This window comes from Hoplias malabaricus, chromosome 2 (genome assembly GCF_029633855.1).
Source record: "Hoplias malabaricus isolate fHopMal1 chromosome 2, fHopMal1.hap1, whole genome shotgun sequence".
In the NCBI taxonomy this organism is placed as follows: domain Eukaryota; kingdom Metazoa; phylum Chordata; class Actinopteri; order Characiformes; family Erythrinidae; genus Hoplias; species Hoplias malabaricus.
In genome coordinates, this window is record NC_089801.1 from 50,337,188 (window position 1) to 50,363,066 (window position 25,879).

Genomic DNA, 25,879 nt, shown 5'->3' on the forward strand with positions numbered 1-25,879 from the left:
TAAAACATATTCTCAATCTCAGCATTGGTATAAACTATTGTTTGTGAGCGTGGTACAGTATATGATAACATATTTATTTTGGGAGTGGGCTGGTGATGGATAAGAATAGCAGCCTATGTTTTGAGGGGAAAAAATAACTTGAACTAGTTCATTTTTGGAACTATGAACGTTATTTTTTTTTTTTATTTGAACTATGAATGTGATCTAGTTCATTTAAAATAGTATGAATTGAACTTTGAACTAGTTCATTTTAAATGTGAACTGGCACAACACTGTCTATTAAGTGTACAATGATTATCATGTGGTTGTGCACTACAGCTTCGAGACTAATGTAAATAACATTATGGCTACATTTCCTGAAACATTAAGTTAAATTTGTCTTCATCAACTTTTTGTCAATTAAATAACTGATTTTATTTTCTTTTGTATGATGCCATTTGGTATAAATATGCTTCAACTACCTTTTTTCCACCTCAGCTCCATAAACTCATTGCATAAGTAAGCCTAATTAGTAAAATGAAGACATTTAAAAAGCACTTAAGAAGAACACGTTTGGCCAAATATGTTGGAACAGAGGGTTGCAGGTTCCTCACCCGTGCAACAGTGAGCAAATGTGCACATTTGTGGTAGGTGTTTCTGATAAAATGGCCAATGAGCAGATTTGTGCTCTTTTGTGCCTTTCCTTACATCATCTTACAGTACATCTGAGGACTTAATATGTATGTATGTGCCAATAAATGCTAATATACCTGCTAACTGAACACATGCATGCTCATATAAACATGGTTGTCCTTTTGTCCTTGCCTAATACTGATACACTGAGCATAAGTTACAAACACTTTGAGACCCCTTTTGAAATTCTGAAGTCAGGGTTTAGGCTCTGGAACACGTACTCCTGTATGAAGCCTGTTCCGGTGCGCTGTCTTGTGTAATCTCTGGTGGCCCACTCAGCCTTTCTAAAACGTTCTTGGTTGTCACTCCATCTGTTACCGTGACAGCAGGCCCCGAGGGCAGCCTTAGGGGAGGCGGGATGTGATGGGAGGATTTCTTTATGAGCTTGTTACCTGTAAGCTGGCAAAAAAATACATTGTTATTTATTGTCTAATTTCATCTTCTACATTTACAATAACTTTTTTACTTTATTAGAAACACCATGGTGTAGCACCAATTAGATGATGAACGATTAGAGACTGTAGACCATTTTGTTGCACTGATTTGAGCCTGAAATGCCTCTGCAGTTTCTGACTGGAGTCATTTCATTTAATCTTATGTTATTTGGGTGGTTGACCACTGTCAGTCCAGCAGTGACCCTGATGTATGCAAAAACTGAATACATTTTCTACATTATATACAACACACAAAATCATGTCACTACCATGATGTCACTGCTGGTGCTGTGCTTGAGTGACTGTGGTCAGAATCTTTAAAAAATATGATTTAGGACTGTAGGGTGGCTAGAGATATTTAAGCAGTGTATCTCTCCCAGTACAGCAATGGCACTGATAAGTGTGTGTGTTTTTTTTTTAATTGTTGCATCTGATAAGCCACAAACTACCAGGTCATAAAGACACCATTATGAACATAATGAACCTAATCCCCAGTATAGGGGATTACAATACTTTTGTATCCCCCTAGTTAAGCCGTATCAAAAAATGGCTGGTAATTAATTGGCTGCTCATTATTATTTATTTAACAATAACTAGGATGAATTAAGCATTTTCATCCTAGGAATTAAGCATTTTCATGCTTAATTCCACTTAAGACACAGGATTATAAAAGGATAAGGATTATAAAATGTCTGGAGAGTAGAAAATTCAATTCCATAGTTGTGCTTTGACAAGGGAATAATGCATTGCTTATAAGATGCAATGTTGCTATTTATGTGTTTCATTAAAGGTCATTAATGATCATAATATTAGACCCAATTCTAAAGTATGCAGCAGTGATTGCGTAGTTACTATCATGTATATGATTAATAGTATGCATAATATTTCAGCTGCAGAAAAATAAGTTATTTTTCCCAGCTGTGCATAATTATGAATACAAAAAAATATTTAGCAAATGGGCATAATTTTAAATAAATAAATAAATTTGGAAAAAGTGACTTTTGAAAACACTTGATTCATCTTAGTTATTGTATAATAAAGTAGTAGTGACCTACAGTTAAACTTGATGTTTACGATTCCTAACTAAAAATAAACAAATCAGAGAGAACAGCATTTCCCCACAATCACTGACGCCCCCTTTAAATACCAACTACTACCTTGAGAAGCCTTTATGATATTCCTATATATCAAATTAGTGTCATTATGAATAGAGTTCAGGGAGGCTACCAGTGAACAACAGTTTGCAGTCTACAGTTTGCAATTGTACTTACTTTGTAGAGCTACAAGATAAACAGAGCTAATAGTGATTGAAAGTACAAAGTAATAAACTGCATGATACATGGAGTATGCATAATATATTTTTTAACAACTGTATTATTCTAATATACAGGGATATGCAAACACAGAACTAGTAGCAAACCTTAAATGGGATGGGGGTGAAAGGGTTGGCTGGGGAGGGACGTACAAGTAGACTCGAATTCTCGTATTTCTACGGGATAAAGAAAATGTTAGCAAGCTACCTTCACCATATATAGCTTTACAGTTCATACACTCTGGCATGCCACAATGGAGAGCAGTCACATACCAAGTTATTGTTAGTTTGAGTAAAATCTTGGTCTGCATTCCCAGAGACAGGGTCCGGAACCTGTATTAGACAATAACAAAGAGCAAAAGTGTGTACAATCTAAAATGTGCCCCTCTTATGTGAATACAATTATTTTTAAATGAAGATTTTGAGAAGAATAATTGAGGTGTATGAATGTAGATATACATACAAAACATTGAACTGATTATTAAAAAATATCTACAGGTGTTTTGGGAAATATTTCATGCTGTAATTATTTAACTTTTTGGGCTGATTATCTGCTTTGACATTTGAGCACCATTTTACAATCACTGAAGCCTCCAAAATACTAAACTGATTTGATTTAAAAACTATCCATCATTCTTGATATTTTTAATACCATTTTAGATATTTCAAAGTCAATATGAATTAGAAATCATAATGCGTAACAGGAGGCAAAAGTCTCTATACACAAATTACATAATAAAAATTAAATTGTTTCTTTTAAATGACATGTTTTGATACATTGTGCTTAATAAAACACAAAACATGACTTAACAAGGTGTGAATATATCAACGTCTTGTGTATTATTACTAAATTAATTATAGAAAAATATTATTTAAACACAACTAACATATCAGAATCTGAAACAAAATTTATTTCATATTGTTGAAAACAATGATTGCCAACTTGTGAATACTCCATTTATTAGATGTACAAATACATATAACTGCTCTTCAAACATCCTCCTGCTGTTTTGTCATTTATGGTAAATCAAATTAAAAATAACAGTTGTCATATTATTCAACAAAACAATTACCTAATAATTACACCTAGTAATGTGGTGGTAATGTGCATGCCTTACCTGAGGATTCTGCACTAATAGCGTTACTTTGTCTCCTGCTCGGCGAATGGCCTCCACTGCTTCTTCATGAGTGAACTCACTCACATCCACACCTCCAACCTAACAGAATTTAGGTAACAGAATTTTCAAAATATCGCTAAACTACGAAATGCACTATCAATGCAAGATGGTCAAAAATGAGTTCATACATTAATTGTATCTACATTGTACATTGTTGCCCTGTGAAGGAAAGGTGCCCCCTCCATGGTGTGTTCCTGCCTTGCGCCCAATGATTCCAGGTAGGCTCTGGACCCACCGCGACCCTGAACTGGATAAGCGATTACAGATAATGAATGAATGAATGAATGAATCATTTTAATGTCTTTGACCATGAGACAGACCCTACACTTCCCCAGAACACGACTCTAGATTTAAGCATTCCTGGTCATCTCTCATGAAGTTTTCTGTATGGGAGTGTCTCAACTTCATGTCACCATGAAACTGGGCTTAGACCTGCTCAATCAAGATCTCCCTCTCACTATACTTTATTAATGTGGCTCGTATCACACAGAACATGGCATTACAGACCACCTTACACTCATTATGAGCTCATTAAGAAACCAGTATGACTGGAGAATTGTAGAGCTTATAATAAGTGCACAATGGTCTATAACACCCCATTCTGAGTGTTTTACAAGCTGTATTAATATCTGTTATATATCGTTCTTTGTATATGCACTGTCCTTTTGTCTGTTTTGTTTTGGTGTCGACCAGTAGAGGATGGAGGGAAAACTGAAATTAAATTTATCCGTCCTGTTCAACAATGTTTGTGGTGTAGGGGAAATTTTTTCATAAATCACTTGCCTTATTTAGTATATATTTATTTGATCTTTTTTAATGTGAGTGAGCAGCCATCAAAGTGTTTTACTGCTAGTTGTACGGTGTATGACTATGTATGTGAAAAATAAAGTTGTTTTGATTTGACCGAAGAACATTGTACAGTGAATGATGTGTCCACAAGATGGAGACAGTGTAGCTAGGTAACCTTCTAACTCACCTCTAGTATTTGGTTTCCAGGTTTTAGTGTGTTGTTTCGAGCTGCAGGACTGTCCTCAGCAATGTGCTTCACAAAGATGCCTCGCCTCATTTCTCCGTTGCTTAGACGACGACCCATGCCACGCCCACCGATAACACTGATGCCAAGACTTTCTCCACTCTTCTTGATTAGTGTCACTCTGGGAAACAAATCAGTAATATCCACAGCTATAATTACCTCTGAAATCATCAGCAGAAGGCCACAAGTCACGGCTAACAAAAGGATGGGAAATCAGCACAAGGTGAGATCAGGTTAAATTAAACATTAAACTACGGATATATTTATCTTTGTGTCTATATTTTTGCCTACATTTATTATACCTCCTAGGCTTACTCCATGAGTCCTGATGATGTCTCTGCAGTGCCCCATTTTCTTTGTCCTGTTCTTCTCTCTGTCCATTTGCTTTGCGAGAGCCAAGTGAGCTGTTTGACACACTTGCCTCTCCTTTCTCTCTCTCTCTGTGTTCCCACTTTGACAGGTGTTCAGCTTTTTCTTTCTCTTGCCGAAGTTTTCCACACAAATTTGCTGCATCTGTTTCCGTTTTTTCAGAAGTACATTTACTGAAATAAATAAATTTCTTATTAATATTTAAATGAAAATATATATCAGCAAACATTACTTTGTAAACATAAAGCCCAATTTTAATAAAAGGAAAAAACCAGCAGTGAGTTTATTGAGAAACAAAGCAAATAGGATTATTGCTGTATAATTAGCCTTCATTAGCTAATGTTACTTTTTACTGTCCTGGGTTTGGATACAGTCATCAGACCCTACAGTCTCACAAAAACTCTCTGTGACTCTTTTTGCTGTCATTGTATTGCTACACTCAGGGGCTCTTTCAGTACTTTTAGTTAGGGAACATAATTGTACCATATTCTATATTAAAATATGGCTATTCTATATGGTGATTTCATATGACCCATTTCCTCTCCAGGACTTATATTTTGTCTTTTTTTTTTACACAATTCTGTAATGAAAGTGTACATATATCAACTTCTCTTTCCTAAAGCAGAATATAATGTGCCTTTAGGGAACACAACTGGATTTTAATACCAAAGTTGTACTTTTTTGAGGGTGCATTTACATTGTTTTTACATTTTTGGTGCCAATAATGTACCTATACAGTGCTTTTCTTTATGAGTGTAGTGCAATGGTTAAGAGTACCAAAATGTAAAAAACATGCAGTCCAATATAACACTGATGCACAGTGTCCACTTAATCAGCTCATTGACCTCACAAAAGAGCTATGTAAACATATAATTATGTGTATGTACTAATAATTATTACATCAATAACTGGCTCATCACATTGATTTCTCCATAAAATGAAACTTTAGCAATAAATTTGCCTTGCCCTTGCCCTGTCTCATGCTTTCCTGTTCTGTTTTTGTTTTCCCCATTTAGCACATGGCTCTTTTTGTCCTTGTCTCGCCCTAGTCCTGACTCGGTCTCATTAGTGTTTCCAGGTGTTCCTTGTTTGTCCTGGGTATTTATACCCCTTTGTTTGCAGCACTCAATTGTCTTGTCTTGTGTGTGTAGATGTTGGTTTCTGTTTGTGTCTCTTAGTTTACCCCGGTTCACGGACGTTTCCTGTCAGTCCTTGTCTAGTCCTGCTCAGTCATCTAGTTTGCTTGTGTTTGTTTTGTTACAGTTTTGTTTTGTTCTTTGTTTAAATAAAGATCTCCTTGCGTGTATGTCCGCCTCCTCGTCTTCCCTGTCCAGCTATGACAGAAATCTGGTGTTTGCAAATAAGATGTTGGTTGGGATTGTCTGTAGATGCTGTATAAGGATAGCGCTACACACCATGAATATGACCTAGACTGGACACAAATGTTTATCATTACACACAATTATGAGACTGGAGATTTACACCCCTGGAAGAAATGAATTAACTGTTCTTACAACTGCTTAAATGCCATGTCCAGTATGGGCTGCTGTGGGCGAGGCTCTGCAATGTTGGCTTGCTCCTTTCTGAACATTTTCACTGACCGAATGACTGCAGCTCGATCTGCTTTTGTTTCCTGTTTTGATGGGAAGCCAGCAGCTTGATCTGCATTTGCTTCTTGTTTTAAGTGGATGAGGGTAGCTCTGTGCATATCCAGGAAAGCCGCAGGTACATAGGTGAAACTGCCAATGACAAATGAGCATCAGAAAAGGCATTAAAATCTTACTGATAAGTAGTAAGCAGTATAAACACATGAAACTTGCTCAGTCTGTGTAGTAAAACAAATAGTTAAAAACACATTTCTGCATGAGTTCCACTTTCAGGGCCTATATCCACTACATCCTTTGACTCGTTCAGGGTTTGATAATTAGCTGAAGAAATGAATCAGACCTTTCTGAGAGAAACTATTTAAGAAACTAATATTCTACAATTTTCTTGAGTCTAATTTGTATCTTTTGAAGGCCGCTATTTTTGTGCTTTTGTAACAAAATTATTTTCTTAACCTGGCCATTTTGCAGCCTCTAAACTCTTAACGTTTTATTTCTGTGCATGTAAACTCATATGTAAAGGAGCTCTGTTCTAACTGATGGCTGCTCTTTTTTGAAAAATGTTGTCTAGCCTAAAATATACATACCAGACTGTCCTCAGAGACATCATGTGTCCAAAATGTATTTATATTCATAATATTAGATTAGGGCGGCACGGTGGCGCAGCAGGTAGTGTCACACAGCTCCAGGGACCTGGAGATTGTGGGTTCGATTCCCGCTCCGGGTGACTGTCTGTGAGGAGTTGGTGTGCCTGTGTCCGCGTGGGTTTCTTCCGGGTGCTCCGGTTTCCTCCCACGGTCCAAAAACAAAGTGTCCGTATGTGTGTGTGTCTGTGTTGCCCTGTGAAGGACTGGCGCCCCCTCCAAGGTGTATACCCCGCTTTGCGCCCAATGATTCCAGGTAGGCTCTGGACCCACCGCAACCCTGAATTGGATAAGCGGTTACAGATAATGAATGAATATTAGATTAGATTAGATTCAACTTTATTGTCATGGGGGAGAGTACAAGTACAGGACCAATGAAATGTAGTTAGCATCTAACCAGAAGTGCAATATATAACATTATTTACATAAAGTGCAGACATATATACATAGTATAAACACGTTGAAGGGAAATATTAAATTTACAGGATTTTATATATATATATATATATATATATATATATATATATATATATATATATAAAGTTTAAATGGGGTTATATAGATATAAGATTATATATACAATGTACATATATTGAATATGTTATATAAACATTAGAATCTACATATATACTTATAAGTGAGATATATAACATTGTGATTATGGAAGTTGTAACCATATATACATATTGAAATATAAAACATGTAAACAAAGTAATATTGTGTAGATGATGCATTATGTACTGAAGGATGAATGAAATACAATTGATTGAAATGATTGTGCAATGTTTATTTAAAGTGTCTGAATAGTGTTCATCAGGATAACAGCCTCAGGAAAAAAACTTTTACGAAGCCTGCTAGTGCGGGAACAGAGGCTCCTGTAACGTCTGCCAGATGGTAAAAGGCAGAAAAGTCCATGATTTGGGTGGGTGATGTCCTTGACGATATTTCTTTCCCTGCCCAGGCAGCGTTTGTGGTAGATGTCCTCAATGTTAGGTAATTCGGTGCCTATGATGCGCTGTGCTGTTTTTACTACCCACTGGAGAGCTTTGCGGTCTGCAACACAGCAACTGCCGTACCATACAGAGATGCAGTTAAGACAAGTGAGCTTTCTTCAGACTCCAAAGAAAATAGAGGTGCTGCTGCACCTTTTTGATGAGGAGTTCAAGGACCAGGTGAGATCACTGGAAATGTGGAGACCAAGGAACTTGAAACTGGACACCTGATCCACTGCAGTTCCGTTGATGTAAATGGGGGTTTGAGCTTGGTTCCTAGTCCATCTGACGTCCATGATGATCTCCTCAGACCAATGTGAGCTCCTGGAGACGAGGTGCTCACACTGTCCTCAGACAAGCTGAGAAGTGTATTCAGCAGGATCAACGCTTGGAAAGCTCCTGGACTTGTCAACATACCTGGTCGTGTGCTGAAGGACTGTGCTGGCGAACATGCAGAGGTGTATTCTGACATCTTCAACACCTCAGTCAGGCTGTGGTCCCTGTATGCTTCAAAGCCACCACTATAATTCCACCAAGTCATCACCCTCCTGTTTCCCCCTGAAGTAAATGAAGTGCTTCGAGCAGCTAGTCATGCAACACATCACGTCCATGATGATCTCCTCAGACCAATGTGAGCTCCTGGAGACGAGGTGCTCACACTGTCCTCAGACAAGGTGAGAAGTGTATTCAGCAGGATCAACGCTTGGAAAGCTCCTGGACCTGACAGCATACCTGGTCGTGTGCTGAAGGACTGCGCTGGCGAACTTGCAGAGGTGTATTCTGACATCTTCAACACCTCAGTCAGGCTGTGGTCCCTGTATGCTTCAAAGCCACCACTATAATTCCACCAAGTCATCACCCTCCTGTTTCCCCCTGAAGTAAATGAAGTGCTTCGAGCAGCTAGTCATGCAACACATTAACCCCCCCCGGACCCCTACCAGTTTACATATCAATCAAATCGTTTGACTGATGATGCTGTCTCCACTGCTCTCCATTCAGCCCTTACTCATCTGGACAAGAAAGACTATGTCAGAATGCTTTTTATTGATTTCATTTCTGCATTCAACACAATCATCCCCCAACAGCTCATTCAGAATCTGGACAGAATGGGACTGAACACATCACTGTGCAACTGGCTACTTGACTTCCTGACTGGAAGACCACAGGCCGTACGGGTTGGCAGTAACTCATCTAGCACCATCACTCTGAAAACGGGGGCTCCCCAAGGATGTGTGCTGAGCCCCCTTCTGTTCACTCTGCTAACCCACGCCTGCTCTCCATCACACACTTCCAACCTCTTCATCAAGTTTGCAGATGACACGACTGTGGTAGGCCTGATCAGCAACAAAGATGAATACACAGGGGCAAGGTGAGCCGGCTGGCCTCTTGGTGCAAACACAACAATCTCTCTCTGAACACTGAGAAGACCAAGGAGATTGTTGTGGACTTCAGGAGAACTCGCACACAACATGCCCCTCTATCCATCAATGGGGCTGCTGTGGAGAGGGTGAGCAGCACCAAGTTTCTGGGTGTGCACCTCACAGAGGACCTCTCCTGGACCATCAACACAGCATCACTGGCCAAGAAGGCTCACCAACGGCTCTACTTTCTCCGCAAGCTAAGAGCAAGAGCTCCCACCCCCATCATGATCACCTGTAACCTGACTAGCTGTTTCACTGCGTGGTACAGGGCCAGCACAGCATCCTGCTGCAGAACCCTCCAGCGTATTGTGAGAACTGCTGAGAAGATCATTGGTACATCTCTCCCCTGCCTTCAGGACTTATACAGCTCCCGCTTCCTACGAAAAGCCCTCTGCTTGGCAGGTGATCCCACCCACCCACTACACAGCTTCTTCAGCCTGCTGCCATCAGGGCAGAGACTGCATAGTCTCAGGGCTAGGACCAGCAGACTGAGGGATAGTTCCATCCATCAGGCTGTGAGAATGCTGAACTCTCTCCCTGCTCTGCCCCCCCTCCCACTTCTGTCCCCCCCCCCACACACTACACAGCAACCCCATCAATTACCACCAATACCCAACTGTGACTTTGAAAATCATGTAGGCACCCAACCACTTTAACCAGCCTCCAGGCTTCATATCCCTGTGTTTGCACTACTGTTGACACCGGTTCTGTTTATATTGGTACTGTCACTTAAGCTCCTCATCAGACCTAACTGTGACTTTTTCAATAGAACCAGTATGCACTTGTTCACTTTATTTAGTTAGTTGTTATGCGATTATCTTGCACTATTGTCTACTCTGCCTTGTACATCCAGCATCCTACCTCCTCCTATTACGATTATCTTGCACTACTGTTTACTCTGCCCTGTAGATCCAGTATCCTACCTCCTTCTATTACAATTATCTTGGACTATGTGTGTCTATCAGTGAGCTGCTGGTATTGTATGTCCTGCCCTTGTCTTCTATTTGTTCACTTTCATATATTTATATACAAACCGGATTCCAAAAATGTTGGGACACTAAACACATTGTGAATAAAAACTGAATTCAATGATGTGGAGATGGCAAATGTCAATATTTCATTCATAATAGAACATAGATGACAGATCAAAAGTTTAATCTGAGTTAATGTAACATTTTAAAGGAAAAATATGTTGATTCAAAATTTCACAGTGTCAACAAATCCCAAAAAAGTTGGGACAAGTAGCAATAAGTGGCTGGAAAAAGGAAATTGAGCATATTGAACAGCTGGAAAACCAATTAACACTAATTAGGTCAATTGACAACATGATTGGGTATAAAAAGAGCTTCTCAGAGTGTCAGTGTCTCTTTGAAGCCAAGATGGTAAGAGGATCACCAATTCCACCATTGTTGTGCAGAAAGATAGTGCAGCAATACCAGAATGGTGTTACCCAGCGCAAAATAGCAAAGACTTTTAAGTTATCATCATCAACCATGCATAACATCATCAAAAGATTCAGAGAATCTGGAACAATTCTGTGCGTAAGGGTCAAGGCCGTAAAACTCTACTGGATGCTTGTGATCTCCAGGCCCTTTAACGTCACTGCACCTTAAACAAGAATGCCACTGTCAAGGAAATACCAGAATGGGCTCAGGAATACTTCCAGAAAGCATTGTCAGTAAACACAATCCACCGTGCCATCCACTGTTGCCAGCTGAAACTCTACAGTGCAAAGATGAAGCCATTTCTAAGCAAGCTCCACAAGCTCAGACGTTTGCACTGGGCCAGGGCTCTTTTAAAATGGAGTGTGGCAAAATGGAAGACTGTTCTGTGGTCAGATGAGTCACGATTTGAAGTTCTTTATGGAACACTGGGACACCATGTCATCTGGACCAGAGAGGACAAGGATAACCCAAGTTGTTATCAACACTCTGTTCAGAAGCCTGCATCACTGATGGTATGGGGTTGCCTGAGTGCTTGTGGCATGGGCAGGTGGCATGTCTGGAAAGGCACCATTTAATGCATGTTCAGGTTCTAGAACAACATATGCTTCCATCTAGACGTAATCTCTTTCAGGGAAGACCCTGCATTTTTCAACAAGATAATGCCAGACCACATTCTGCAGCAATCACAACATCATGGCTACGTAGGAGAAGGATCCGAGTACTGAAATGACCAGACTGCAGTCAAGATGTTTCACCTATAGAGAAATTTGGTGCATCATAAAGAGGAATGCGACAAAGAGGTGCGACAAAGAAGGCCCAAGACGATTGAACAGTTAGAGGCCTGTATTAGACATGAATGGGAGAGGATTCCTATTTCTAAACTTGTAAACTGGTCTTCTCTGTCCTCAGACGTCTGTTGAGTGTTTTAAGAAGGGGGGATGCCACACAGTGTTAAAAATGGCCTTGTCCCAACTTTTTTGGGATTTGTTAATGCTATGAAATTTTGAAACAACATATTTTTCCCTTAAAATGATACATTTTCTCAGTTTAAACTTTTGATCTGTGATTTGTGTTCTATTCTGAATAAAATATTAGATGTTGGCACCTCCACATCATCGCATTCAGTTTTTATTCACAATTTGTTTAGTGTCCCAACTTTTTTGGAATCCGGTTTGTACTTAGCTTAGTTGAATTTAGTCTATTTTTTGTTAAAATGTTTCTGCATCTTGAAGAGAAGAGTAATGTAATTTCAATCCTTTGTATGTCCTGTACATATGCAGAATTGACAATAAAACTCTCTTGACTCTTTGTCTTGAGCATGTTTAGTACCAGGTTATTGTTTTGTTGCACCATAAAGACAGATGCTGTACTTCATCCCGGTAGGCCGTTTCATTATTGTCTGTAATCAAGCCTATCACCGTGGTGTCATCTGAGAATTTGACTATGATGTTTGAACCATAGGCAGGTACACAGTCATGGGTGAAGAGAGAGTACAGAATCGGGCTCAAAACACAGCCTTGTGGAACGCCAGTGTTCAAGGTCATGGTTGATGAATGAAGGTTGCCTAATTTAACAGACTGGGGTCTGTTAGACAGGAAGTCTAAAATCCAGTGGCAGAGTGATGTGTTGATGCCCAGATGGTTGAGTTTGGATATCAGCATAGACAGAACCACTGTGTTGAATGCGGAACTAAAATCGATGAACAGCATTCTCACATATGAGTTCTGACAGTCCAGGTGGGTTAGTGCAGTGTGTAGCACTGTTGAGAAAGCGCCCTCAGTGGATCTGTTGCTACGATAAACAAACTGGTGTGGATCCAGCATAGCAGGCAGGCAGGACTTCAGGTGAGAAAGGACTAGTCTTTCAAAGCACTTAGAAATTAGTGGGGTGAGTGCAACAGGTCGAAAGTCATTTAAGTCTGAAGCAGTAGAGTGCTTAGGCACTGGCACAATGGAAGCAGACTTAAAGATGGATGGTACAGCTGCCTGGGCAAGTGAAACATTAGGGATTTGAGTGAAGACACCCACAAGTTCCACAGCACAAGCACTTAGCACACGGCCAGGTACACCATCAGGGCCAGCTGCGTTTTGTGCATTCACTTTGCTTAGCATGCTACGGACGTCCGAAATGGAAAGTACAAGTGGGTTGTCGTCTGGTGGGAGATCATTTATTGAAGATATCTTGTTGCCCTGGTCGAATCGAGCATAGAAGTTTTTCAGCTCATCAGGGAGTGAAGCACTATTGGTAGATGGAACTGTGCTAACTGGTTTATAGTCAGTCAGGGTGTGTATTCCCTGCCACATACGCAGAGAGTCAGAGGAGGTAAAGTGCTCCTCAATCCTGCATTTGTAGCAAAGCTTGGCTATAGCTATTCCTCTCCTCAGGTTGGCTCTGGCCGAGCTGTATGCTTCCGGGTCTCCTGATCTGAAGGCAGCATCTCTGGCTTTGAGCAGAGTGCGAACCTCTCTGTTCATCCACGGCTTCTGATTAGGGAATGTTATTATTGTCTTTTGTGATGTCACTCTGTCCACACAGTTGTTGAGTTAGTGTAGGTGTCCAAGTGGATGTGTGAGCCTGTGGTGTCTCGGGCAGCATACCTACTCTAGTTGGTGTGCTGGAACTGTTGCTGCAGGAAGTCAACCCCATCCATCCAGATTTTTACAGTTCTGGTTGAAGGCTTGATCCTCTGCATGACTGGAGTGTACTTGGGAATATCATGTGTATAAAGTATATTTCTGCAGTGCAGACCCCAGAGTAGCAATGACAGAGGCTCATTTCTCCCTAGTATAGGTCAGTGAAGTGAAGTTTTTTGAAGCAGTAATTTTAAGGTAAAAATACTATGAAATGTTTATTTAAATAAAGTTTCAAGAGAATTAACAGGCCACAGATGTGAGAGGATTATATATTTTTCCCTCCCAGAAATAGGGTTTGTACAAACCTGTGTGCATAATGTTTTAGGCCTGTTCTGAGACTCAAGATACAGGTGAAACTAAAGTGGCATTTACAGTTGTAGTCAAAATATTTACATACATGTAGGTTGAAATTAAAATGCATATTGTCCTCTCAACAGATTCATCATAGTTCACAGTTTAGTGTCACGCAGGCCTCTCTGAACTCCAGATCCCAGAATTCATCAGACAATCACATGACACCACACCGTTCTCACTCACCAGAGTTCTGATCAGGAACACCTGTTTCTCTCTCTATTTAAGCTTCACTCACTCATCAGTCACTGCCGAGTATTGCGTGATTTATTTCTGAATACAAAGCGTTCTCTCCTTACCTGTCTGTCTTGAATTCCAGTTACCTACCTTATGCTCATCTTTCCGTTTTCGTCCTTCGTCGGGGGGGGGGGTAGGAGCTATCTTATCTCAGCAAAAAGGGGATTCCTCAAAGTTATACCCAATCGTGTTCTATTCTCATAAACTATCTCCCGCGGAGCATAACTATGGTATTGGGGATAGAGAACTGCTTGCAGTAAAATTAGCCCTAGAAGAATGGAGACATTGGTTGGAGGGTTCTTTACACCTCTTTCTGGTGATAACTGATCATAAAAATTTGGAATATCTTCGGACTGCGAAGCGAATGAATTCTCGTCAAGCCAGGTGGTCATTGTTTTTTCACGCTTTCATTTTTCTATCACTTTCCATCCAGGCAGTAAAAATGTTAAGGCTGACGCTCTGTCCCGCTTATATCAGGGAGACATTAAGGAGAGGGGGGACAGTGACTTCATCTTACCGTCATCTGTCTCAGTGTCAGTCATTAGATGGGAACTCGATGAACAAATCAAAAATGAAAAGAAATCTAAAGAGGTGCCTAGGGAATGTCCAGAAGGTAAAAAGTATGTACAGGCCCCACTCCGAGACAAGTTAATCACTTGGGCGCATTCTTCCCTGTCATCTGGTCACCCAGGTGAGACACGCACTACTCAACTCATCCTAGCTCGGTATTGGTGGGAATCTGTTAGGGCTGATGTACATAAGTTTATTGCATCATGGTCTGTCTGTGCCCAGTCAAAAAACCCCAAGACACTTCCCGCAGGTAAACTTATGCCCCTACCAGTTCCTGAACGTCTCTGGTCTCACTTAGCTCTGGACTTTGTCACTGATCTGCCCATATCTGAGGGTTATACCACTGTGCTGACAGTAATTGATCGGTTTTCTAGAGGGGTGAAATTTATACCGTTCCCATCACTACCCACTGCTTTCGACATGGCTAAGGCTATATATACTCATATTTTCCGTAATTTTGGTGTTCCAGAAGATATTTTATCAGACCGAGGTCCGCAATTCACGTCACATGTCTGGAAAGTGTTTTTTGAACATTTAGGGGCTAACATTAGTCTTACTTCCAGATATCATCCCCAGAGCAATGGACAATGCGAGCGGATGAATCAAGAACTGGGAAGATACTTACGCTCGTACTGTCACAGGTATCCTCAGGACTGGTCTCAGTATCTGGTATGGGCCGAGATTGCTCAGAATTCTCTTGTTAATTCCACCACTGGGCTCACTCCGTTTCAGTGTGTCCTAGGCTATCAACCTCCGTTAGCTCCTTGGACTGCTGCTATCTCAGGAATACCAGCCGTGAATCAAGAACTGGGAAGATACTTACGCTCGTACTATCGCAAGTATCCTCAGGACTGGTCTCAGTATCTGGTATGGGCCGAGATTGCTCAGAATTCTCTTGTTAATTCCACCACTGGGCTCACTCCGTTTCAGTGTGTCCTAGGCTATCAACCTCCGTTAGCTCCTTGGACTGCTGCTATCTCAGGAATACCAGCCGTGGATGAACGGATGCGACGCAGCGAGGACGTTTGGGAGGAAACCCATCAACACATTTCAGAGATTCTGTCTCGATATAAAGAGAGGGCAGATAAGCACCGGTCTTCTACTCCCTCCTACCAGATTGGAGATTGGGTTTGGTTGTCAACGAGAAATATCAGGTTTGAGGGAAGCAGTAGGAAATTACAATCCAAGTTTATTGGACCTTTTCGTATTTCTGCCAAAGTCAACAATGTTACTTATAAGTTAGAGCTTCCTGCTCAATATCACATCCATAACGCTTTTCATGTCTTTCATCTCAAACCCGTCCGGACCCTTGAACGAGGAACTACCAGACGACATACCATACACGGCCATGGAACAAGAATATTCATCTATTTATGCTGTGCGTGAGATACTGGATTTGCGTAGACGTGGAGGGGTTCTACAATATCTCATTGACTGGGAGGGTTATGGCCCCAAAGAACATTCCTGGGTATCCGCTAAGAATGTTTGTGACCCGGGTCTTGTGTTAGCGTTTCACTCACGCTATCCCGAGAAGCCGGCTCCGCGTCCAAGGGGTCGCCCCAGAAGATCATCTTCCACTCTTACTATGTCCTGTCCTACGTCTAGGTCTAAAAGTCAGCAGCGATCTCGGACCTCAGCAGATGCTAATGTCCCTAGCTCAGATACTACTGGTCAAATTGGTGGTCGTCGTCGTGGTCGTCCTCGTTCCAGGCCGCCTCCTATGCCTATGGGGTACTGTCACGCAGGCCTCTCTGAACTCCAGATCCCAGAATTCATCAGACAATCACATGACACCACACCGTTCTCATGCACCAGAGTTCTGATCAGGAACACCTGTTTCTCTCTCTATTTAAGCTTCACTCACTCACCAGTCATTGCCGAGTATTGCGTGATTTATTTCCGAATACAAAGCGTTCTCTACTTACCTGTCTGTCTTGAATTCCAGTTACCTACCTTATGCTCGTCTTTCGGTTTTCGTTCTTGTCCTGCCCCTTTGGATTTGTTTGCTCCCCGGTTCATGAACTCTGCCTGGTTTTTCGACTACTCTTTTGGATTATCTCTGATGTACTTTTTGTTTCCGGTATTCGACCCTTCTGCCTGGCTTTTCGATTACTCTGTTGGATTATCTCCGAGGTACTGTTTGTTTCTGGTGTTCGACCCGTGCTTGTTTTTGTTAACCCCTTGTGGATTGTTGCCAATAAACTCTTTATACTGTTAACCGCAAGTGTCTGCCTTCTGTCCGGTCGTGACATTTAGCGCATTGTTTAGAATATCTACTTTGTACATGACACGGGTAATTTTACAAATGAATGTTTACTAAGAGACATACATTTTAATGTACTTCTGATGGGCCAATTAACAACATTTAATAAAGGTGGAAGTGAGCCTGTGCCAGTATTTTAAAGCCTACATTCAAGACCTACTTGCCTTTTTGCTTGCTTGGGAGGTATTTCCAAATGATACCTCATTAATGTGTTCAAACAATCATATGCATGTTTTAACACCATGGGCCCATATACCCTGTGGAAGCAGACATGTTCTGTCTCCCAGTGGCCAACGAACATTGGGGCATAAAATACAAATTAATCCCAGAACAACAGCAAATGACCTTGTACAGATGCTGAAGGAAACAGATACAGGATTATCTACATAAATGGAACTATAAAACAGGTCCCATACAGACATATCCTCAACATTCTCTAGCTCTCATGTCTGTTTGAGTGGTTGAAACTGGTCTGTTTTTACTAAGCCCCAATGTCTGTAACTCCATACATTGTAAAGCATGAACCAAAATGAGGATTGCTCAATTCCTGCTCCATAGGTGGGTGATATTGACTAGTATGCTGTTACGAATCACTTAAGGTGGATTCGGGCGACTGTTAACTGCAATGCATTACTACAAACCTAAACTGCTCGAGTTACAAATGAGTTCTGTGGTATCAAACAGTAAATAAAAATGTACAGAGAAGTGAAAATTCAGTCAGGTTGTGATTTTCCCTAAAACTTAAAACACTTTTAAGTTCCACCTTAAAACACTTAGAGCTTAGAGGTGTTTCCTCAACAATCGTAGACGTTTCTTTTAAGGACTACAATGAGCAAACAGGCCTAGAAACCTCACTCAACCTACAAAATCTCTGTCAGGAGGAATGGGCCACAATTCCAGAAACCTATTTTAAAAATATTGTGTAAGGCTACCCATGTTAAAATAAATGAACCACTTCAAACATGTGATGAAAACATGAACCACTTCATCATGTGATGAAAAGTAAAAGCTGAAATAAAGAATTGGCTCTAGTAATTACTCTGATGTTTCACATTATGAAAACAGAGATTCTCGCAGACCTAAAATGTGGCTGTGTGTAAACCTATGACTTCAAATGTATATGTATAATAAAAATGACAAAAGCAAAAAATTTGTGTGTTTGTCCTTAATTACATACCTGAGGTCTGGGCCAAAAAGTGAATGTCTCCGCAGAAGGGCTCGAGCCTGTGCACTAGTAAGATTGGTTGTAGGCTCTCCATTTATGGCTACGATTGCATCTCCCACAGCCAGCCTGCCATCCTTACTGATAGCACCTCCAGTAACCACTGAACGGACGATCACACCTGAACCATCCCTTATAGCACTCACTGTCATACCTACACATGTGCACACACACACACACACACACACACACATATGGTGGAGTCTGTTACATATGACAGTTCTCTTCGGTTTCCCACTGTGAAAAATATATAATCCAACCTCATAGAAGCAAATTATCTTGAGAGACTTGAGAGATGATGAAAAAATGAAAGGAAAATAATCAATCTAGCAAAGGAGAAACAAAAATTCAAATGCTTCCAAACAGATGTACTACAGTTAACATCTAGTCATGGTCTGTAGGTCCAGTTAACCTCAAATAGACAAGTGACTCTTCGATTCACAAATATTGAAATAAATAGGGTCATTACATATGTTGAGAAAGTGAGTTGGAAGTTGTTTTAAAGCACATATTCCTGTGATATAGATCACTGAAAATTAGAGCACTATGTAGACAACCCAGAAGATCGTTCCTGACTGAGAACATCAACGCAGTATAAGGAAAGAGTCAGCATGAACAGTCCATCCACACCTACATTTCTTTGGTACCAAAACAATAGGCTCTGGTAAATGAAGATGTGGGAAAATGTGTTATAATTAGATCTAGAATTAGATATTTTCAACATTTTGGTGACTACATGTGTGGTGGACATGTGGAGGTTGGTAAAGATCTGTATGCTTGACCACAAAGAGGGGTCTGTTTGCTCTGTTCAGCTGTCAGGATCATTCTGCATTGTTTGGGTGCACTTGTATTCTTAGAGTGAAAAGTTACATATTTATTCTGATGGATCATCCTTACCTTATAATAAATCATTTCTATTTCAGTCTGAGTGCTCTCAACTTGAATGAAAATGCCCCCATCCATGGGGCATGAAGGCTCATTGAATGGCTTGATGAGTATGATAATGTATATCATTTGATTTGGCCTTTACAATCAGTCACCAGATTGACTATACTTGAACATTGCTTTCCAATCCATCATATATATGGAGATAAATACTTTAAGCCACCTGTTTCTCTGCATATATTCTCGTCACCGTTTCACACTGCTCTTCAAAAGTCAGAACCATATGCTCAGGACTCCCACAGGAGCAGGTATGAATTGGGTGGTGTATAATTCTCAACACTGCAGTGACACTGAGGTGGTGGTGGTGGTGATGGTGTGTTGTGTTAGTTCATGTTGATCAGTCACAGCAGGGCTGTTAGAGGTTTTTTTTTTGTTTTTGTTTTGTCACTGGACTGAGTATATTATTCTTCTGCTCTTTTGTCATTTAATGGTCATGTCTGTGTATAACACAAACATCAGAATCAAAATCTCTAAATGGTCAAATCCAAAACTCACACATATTTTGTATACAATATTCCCAAAAACAGAACAAATGGATGCACATGCTTATGCAGGACATTTTCCTGTTGGAACTCATAACAAATGCAATGGAGAATAAATTCTTCTCTCTTGCTATTTTCAGACTACTACACAGTAGGTACCGTAAAATGACCAGGATGAGCAGGAGAATGTTTGAATTACATTTTAAAATTATACCTACACAAAAAACACTTTAAAACATATTTGTAAACCTAATAATTCTCTATAAATTGAAAATTGTAATTGAGTTGTTCTGCATGAAAACCTTAAAATATAAAAATTGTAAAATAAATTTAAGAATGCACACAGATGAAGAAGAAACATGCAAAAAATGACAGACACATGCAAACGCAAGGAAAGTGACACAGAAAGAAACACTATGGTCGTACAGAATTTGAGAATCATGAATCTAATGATTCCTGAAAACGTTTATTACCATCACAAATGTCAACAAATATTTCAGCTGATGTTTATTCTCTTTTTGAGATACATCCAAATTACAATACAATCATAGTGCATTAGATACAATTGTTTGACACAACAGTAATACAACTTACAAATGTCACACACACACACACACACACACACACACACACACACACACGATGTCACAAGACAATGATGAAGAAGAACCACAGTTGTAACACAAATGTCAATTAATGTCTACCAAAACATTTACATACTTTTATAATATTTAATCTATTATAATCTTGTATGAAAATAACACTATCAGCAACTCAGTTTGTATCTGTAATTATTCTAAATTAAATAATTCATGATCAGATTGATGAACTAAACAAATATCAGCTTGCAGCATTTATCTGGAACCCAATAAATATTAATTTCCATTAATAGTTCATTAAAAAGTGCGGCACGGTGGCGCAGCAGGTAGTGTCGCAGTCACACAGCTCCAGGGACCTGGAGGTTGTGGGTTCGATTCCCGCTCCGGGTGACTGTCTGTGAGGAGTTGGTGTGTTCTCCCCGTGTCCGCGTGGGTTTCCTCCGGGTGCTCCGGTTTCCTCCCACAGTCCAAAAACACACGTTGCAGGTGGATTGGCGACTCGAAAGTGTCCGTGTGTGTGTGTGTCTGTGTTGCCCTGTGAAGGACTGGCGTCCCCTCCAGGGTGTATTCCCGCCTTGCGCCCGATGATTCCAGGTAGGCTCTGGACCCCCCGCGACCCTAAATTGGATAAGCGGTTACAGATAATGGATGGATGGAGTTCATTAAAAAGAATTCTGAAACTTTAAAAAAGCACCCTGGTTTATCATTTACAGGTCTGCTGGCTTTTACAGATTATCAGATGTGAGTTCAGAAAGCTTTATATTAAAGGTACTATACCAATTTTTCTTTTCTTTTTTTTTTAAGACATAGAAACTTATCATTTTAACAATATGATCTTGTGATTGATTTTTCATGGTTGTGATGATTTTTGATTATGCTATGGATTTTGTCCTCTTAAGATCACTTACAACAAACTACAAAAAGTAATGTAAATATATTCCTTCCCAAGCATAGTTATACTAACTATCAATCATTCTGCTACGCTCCATCAAAGATATCAATGTACCTCATTTAAATATTCATTGTTCAAGTTTCAGATTCCTCATATGCTATATTATAAACTAACCATTAACCATTCTATATAGATGGATATCAGTACCAAATTTAAAATAAAATGTTATATGTACAATGGCAATATATTCCAAATGTTTTCCACTCATATATGCACATTTGCATCATATATGGACTGTCAACAACCCAATTTTTAAAAAGGTGGTGGTATTGTACAAAATGTAATCAAAATGTAATTATGTGAAAATCATTTAAACCCTATATTTAATTTAAAATAACATTTTAACTGTTGAAAATGACAACAAAGGTGTTTCATTTTAGCTAATTGCACTTTAATATTCACAGATACTAACCACTTCTCAACCCACAGAATATTTCTAGAATTCTTTTTACATTAGAAGATCAGCTTGTAGACCAAATGTTTCTTCAGAGAAAATGGTATCAACAGGAAGTATGTGTCACCTTTGCTTTACTAACCAGCTCTTTTCTTCAAAGAAGGCTTTACACTAGATTCTGGAACATTTCTGTGAGGAATGCATTTAGACACATTAAAAAAAAATCACTCCAAATCATACAACTTAGGAACTGAATGGAGTTCCTTGCTTCAGAGAATAACATCCTACTGACAGTGCTTTTTATGAGCATTGTACAGACTATGCTAAATGTTGAACACTTCCAACCTTTCAAAAGTACATCCCACATAATTGACTGCACTTTAGGTTTGATATACTGCCATAATGATGAAAAAGTAAATATTTCAATGAGTGGTCAAAAGAGCTGAACACCAAATGAGTCTTTTTTGTTTAATGTTTTTAACCTAACCACAATGTAAAATATATATTTTGTACAAGTACTGCTTTCTGAAGTGGACATCTGTGTTGACTCTGTCCCTCTAGGCTTCAAGGGCTCATTTAACACACTGCACTTCTGCTAATACACAAATGGAATGGCACATAAGAAGGTGGCAGGGATCCCCCCAAGGGGAAGGGGAAGTGTGCGAGGTCATGTTAAAACCAGAATTGAAACGCGAGGTTTGAGTCATATTTGAATACAATGTGAGCATTTTATGGTACCCATAAAGCATCAAAATTTCAAAAAATAGTAGTAATCCAAATGGGAGTATTAAATTTGAATAGCCATTTTGTATATTTAATTTTCATTTGAATTTTGGTACTGACATGCTTCCATATCCACCAAGAAACCCTTCAGACAAAAGAATACTCTAAATGTACACCTATATACAGTTAAACAAATACATTTATAGATCTCTCAGATAATCTACACCAGTGAGCACAACCCTGCCGAGAATATACACACAGAAACACAGGCACACGGCGAGCACTGTGAACGTACCCAAGCTGGTGTTGCCCCTGACCACAGTGATGTTCTTCTCAAGGCCACTGGCTTGACGAGAACCGACTTTAGTACCTGACTCCATTCTGCTGCTCTGCAGTACAGAGTTTTCCTGCAAAAGCAATGGCAGCACACAAATCAGTCACCCTGGCCTTTTGAGAAAGTGTTGGGTCTGTGTTAAACTTGGATTTAAAAAGAACTGGTGCTGTGGAGAAAGCAGAAAAAGTTCAAATAATAATATATAATAAAGTTTCTCTTAAATGCCTAAACCAGGCAGGGAATGGGATTCAGACTATTTGTAATGTAGTGCAGGACCTCAAGGGCATCCAACAATTCCACAGTGCACATTAGTAAGCAGTGTACACTAGGGAATTGAGAATACCATTATGCACCAAACAATTATTTAGTTTGAATGTGTACAAGCAGCTTCTGCATGAAGGATAACTGAACCTAGGGAAATAATCTCTAACACAGCACTGAGAATATCCACAGTATCAGTGGTGGACAAAGTACACAAACCTTGTACTTGAGTTAAGTACAGATACTCAAGGTAAAATATTACTCCAGTAAAAGTAGAAGTCCTTGTTGTAGATCTCCACTTGAGAAAAAGTACAATATTATTTATCTCCAAAAGTACTTATGTATCGAAAGTAAAAGTAACATGACATATTATGGCTCTGATGTCCTATTATTTTTGTAACAAGGCTCATGTTTAACACATTGTAGGTGAAAAAACTCCACTCTTGGTTCCCCAGTTTTTTATTAGAATGTAATTAATTTGTCTGACACTGATGAACACAGCAGAAATGGCCAAAGATTAAATACAACAATGTTACATCAACTATTACATACACCCCAGGTGCTGCCCTCCAAAAAAACAGAGGTCGCTGTCTCCTGAGTATTAAGCCCAATTTATGCTTGTGTGTTGAACCTATGCTGTAGGCAGCGTGGCCTTATTTTCACCTCTCCAGAAATGTAACTCATTGCATATACACAGACCACAACGACTGTGATTGGTCTGCAGTCAGACAAACATGGTTCAAGTTGCTCAAATCAAGAAGTCCAGAAATATTAACTCCTCTACACTACACTCCCTAAATAGTGCACTTTAAAGATTCAAAAAAAGGAATAAAATTAATACAACTACATAGGGTTAAGGAAGATGTTAGAAATTCAGAAATTCAAAATGGTTTGGCGGTGTAATTGCAGAGCGATGCAGACGTCTACGCACAAGTACAACTATCATAGTGCCTTATGACACTTGTGCAGGCTATGGCATATTCTCTGCATTGAGTCTGCCAAAAAGCATATACTGGCCTTTAGTATGTTCTCTGTACCAGAACACTTTTAACTCATTTAGGAACACTAGGTAAGAATTGGGTTTTTTTTCTGCTCCATTTCATTGGACTTGTTTATCGCTCTGTACTGATTTTTGGAATAATTCCTGTGTTTTTGACCCCACTTCACGTATTGTGTTTAATAAATCTCCTACTGACGCTCACTATCTGTGAGTGATTTTTGACATCTACACATCCGTTAACCATGTATATGAATGAATAGTAGTTACTGATGACTCAAATACTAAATGGTACAAATCATTTTTTTAATTCATAATGGTTCTAAGAATTGAAAATGATTACGTACAGTCTCCAATTCGCACAACAGTTGATAATCAAAGTCTGCTTTTTGTACTATTGGTTTTAGGCGGACAAACATTTTCACTTGTTTTAGCGCAGTGACTGTGTTTCTTCGTCTCCTAGCAATGGTGCTGCTGTGTGGAGTGATTTGTTCAGACACGTTATGGGTTTATTTACACATAAACCAAAAGGAACAGCAGATTTTCATAATGTAGTGAAGTAAAAAGTAAGATATTTGACTTTGAAACGTAGTGGAGTCAAAGTAAAAAGTCGCCCAAAATGTAAAAACTTCAATGAAGTACATATACACAAAAAAAGAACTCAAATGTAGTGTTTTTTTTTTTGTATAATTCTAAACTTGGGTGTTTTGTGAAACGTTCAGCATACACTGTTCTCTGACAACAGTGTGGGCGTGGTCCAATACACCAATGATCGTGTGTGACTGATAGCTCTATCATTGGAGAACAGAATGCTGTTTACGTTACTATGGCACTCACACAGCATTGAGACACAGCAGTCACAGATTTTTTTTCTGGGTTTTTACTCTGAACTGTGGTTGCCAATTTACACAATTTTATGGCCTTGTGTGGCCGCTATCTCCACTGTACTGCCAACCGAGTGGGTCTGCCTTCCCCTTCTGTTTGCTCTGTTTATGTCTTTCACTAGTTAGCTAACTCATTTAATAATGGCTCCTAAGCTTTAGCTCACCAGTTTCTTTGACTCAGTCAGAAGGCATGGCTATGGTAGACTTGTGATTGGTCAAAGTAATAGTGACATAAGCATTACCCACTTTTAGGATTGCTTATTCTACATCAAGAGGAAAACAGTATTTTTGAGGAGACATTTATCATATTTCTGTTTTTTTGTTTTTTGGGTTTTTTTTAAACTTTGCTGAATGCTTCACATAACAACCAAATTTAGAAACAAAAAACACAGCATTTCTCATGGTTTCCCAGGGGCTTTCAGTACAGTAAAAAGTTACATTTACTTAATTACTATCCACCACTGCACAGTATCCAACATCAGTTACTACCATCACAAGTCTTTCTAACAGTACAGGAAATAGTGATAGGGGACCATTTTTGCTAGAGATATAGTTTTAGACTCAAGTCCACAATCCTCATTACTGTTGAAGTCTTCACTGTGAATGTACACAGTGTGCCCCTCAGACATTTTCCATGAAAATAAATCCAAACCAGAGTACTACATGCCAAAAGTGCTCATGTGTCTAGAAATTTCCACAGATTTTCAGTTTTCTCGCAAAGGGAAAGTTTTTAAGGTTAGACTGACAAATAGTCCAGTCTTATTACAGCTTGTATTTCAGCTCATAAACAGATATGAAGGGCCATGAAAAGTAGATTGTACATAACGTTACAGATTCACAAATTAGTATGTGATCAATTAGAAAGTAGAACAATACAGGTAATGCTCGATATGGATGCTTGTTACAGTAGCCCTCTTATGTCTTCTTG

The 25,879-nt window shown here is 39.6% G+C and overlaps 1 protein-coding gene across 1 annotated transcript in view; it reads right to left on the reverse strand.

The window, feature by feature from the left end:
- si:dkey-92j12.5 (multiple PDZ domain protein) overlaps positions 1-25,879 on the reverse strand; it is a 78,903-nt gene that overhangs the window by 17,582 nt on the left and 35,442 nt on the right. The window contains exons 17-25 of the mRNA XM_066654271.1: positions 22,771-22,882; positions 18,336-18,534; positions 6,513-6,737; positions 4,932-5,171; positions 4,573-4,750; positions 3,537-3,635; positions 2,692-2,751; positions 2,527-2,595; positions 894-1,071 (exon numbers count right to left, since the gene is read on the reverse strand). Of these exons, the coding sequence (XP_066510368.1) occupies positions 894-1,071; positions 2,527-2,595; positions 2,692-2,751; positions 3,537-3,635; positions 4,573-4,750; positions 4,932-5,171; positions 6,513-6,737; positions 18,336-18,534; positions 22,771-22,882 (1,360 nt within the window). The remainder of the gene's footprint in view (positions 1-893; positions 1,072-2,526; positions 2,596-2,691; positions 2,752-3,536; positions 3,636-4,572; positions 4,751-4,931; positions 5,172-6,512; positions 6,738-18,335; positions 18,535-22,770; positions 22,883-25,879) is intronic.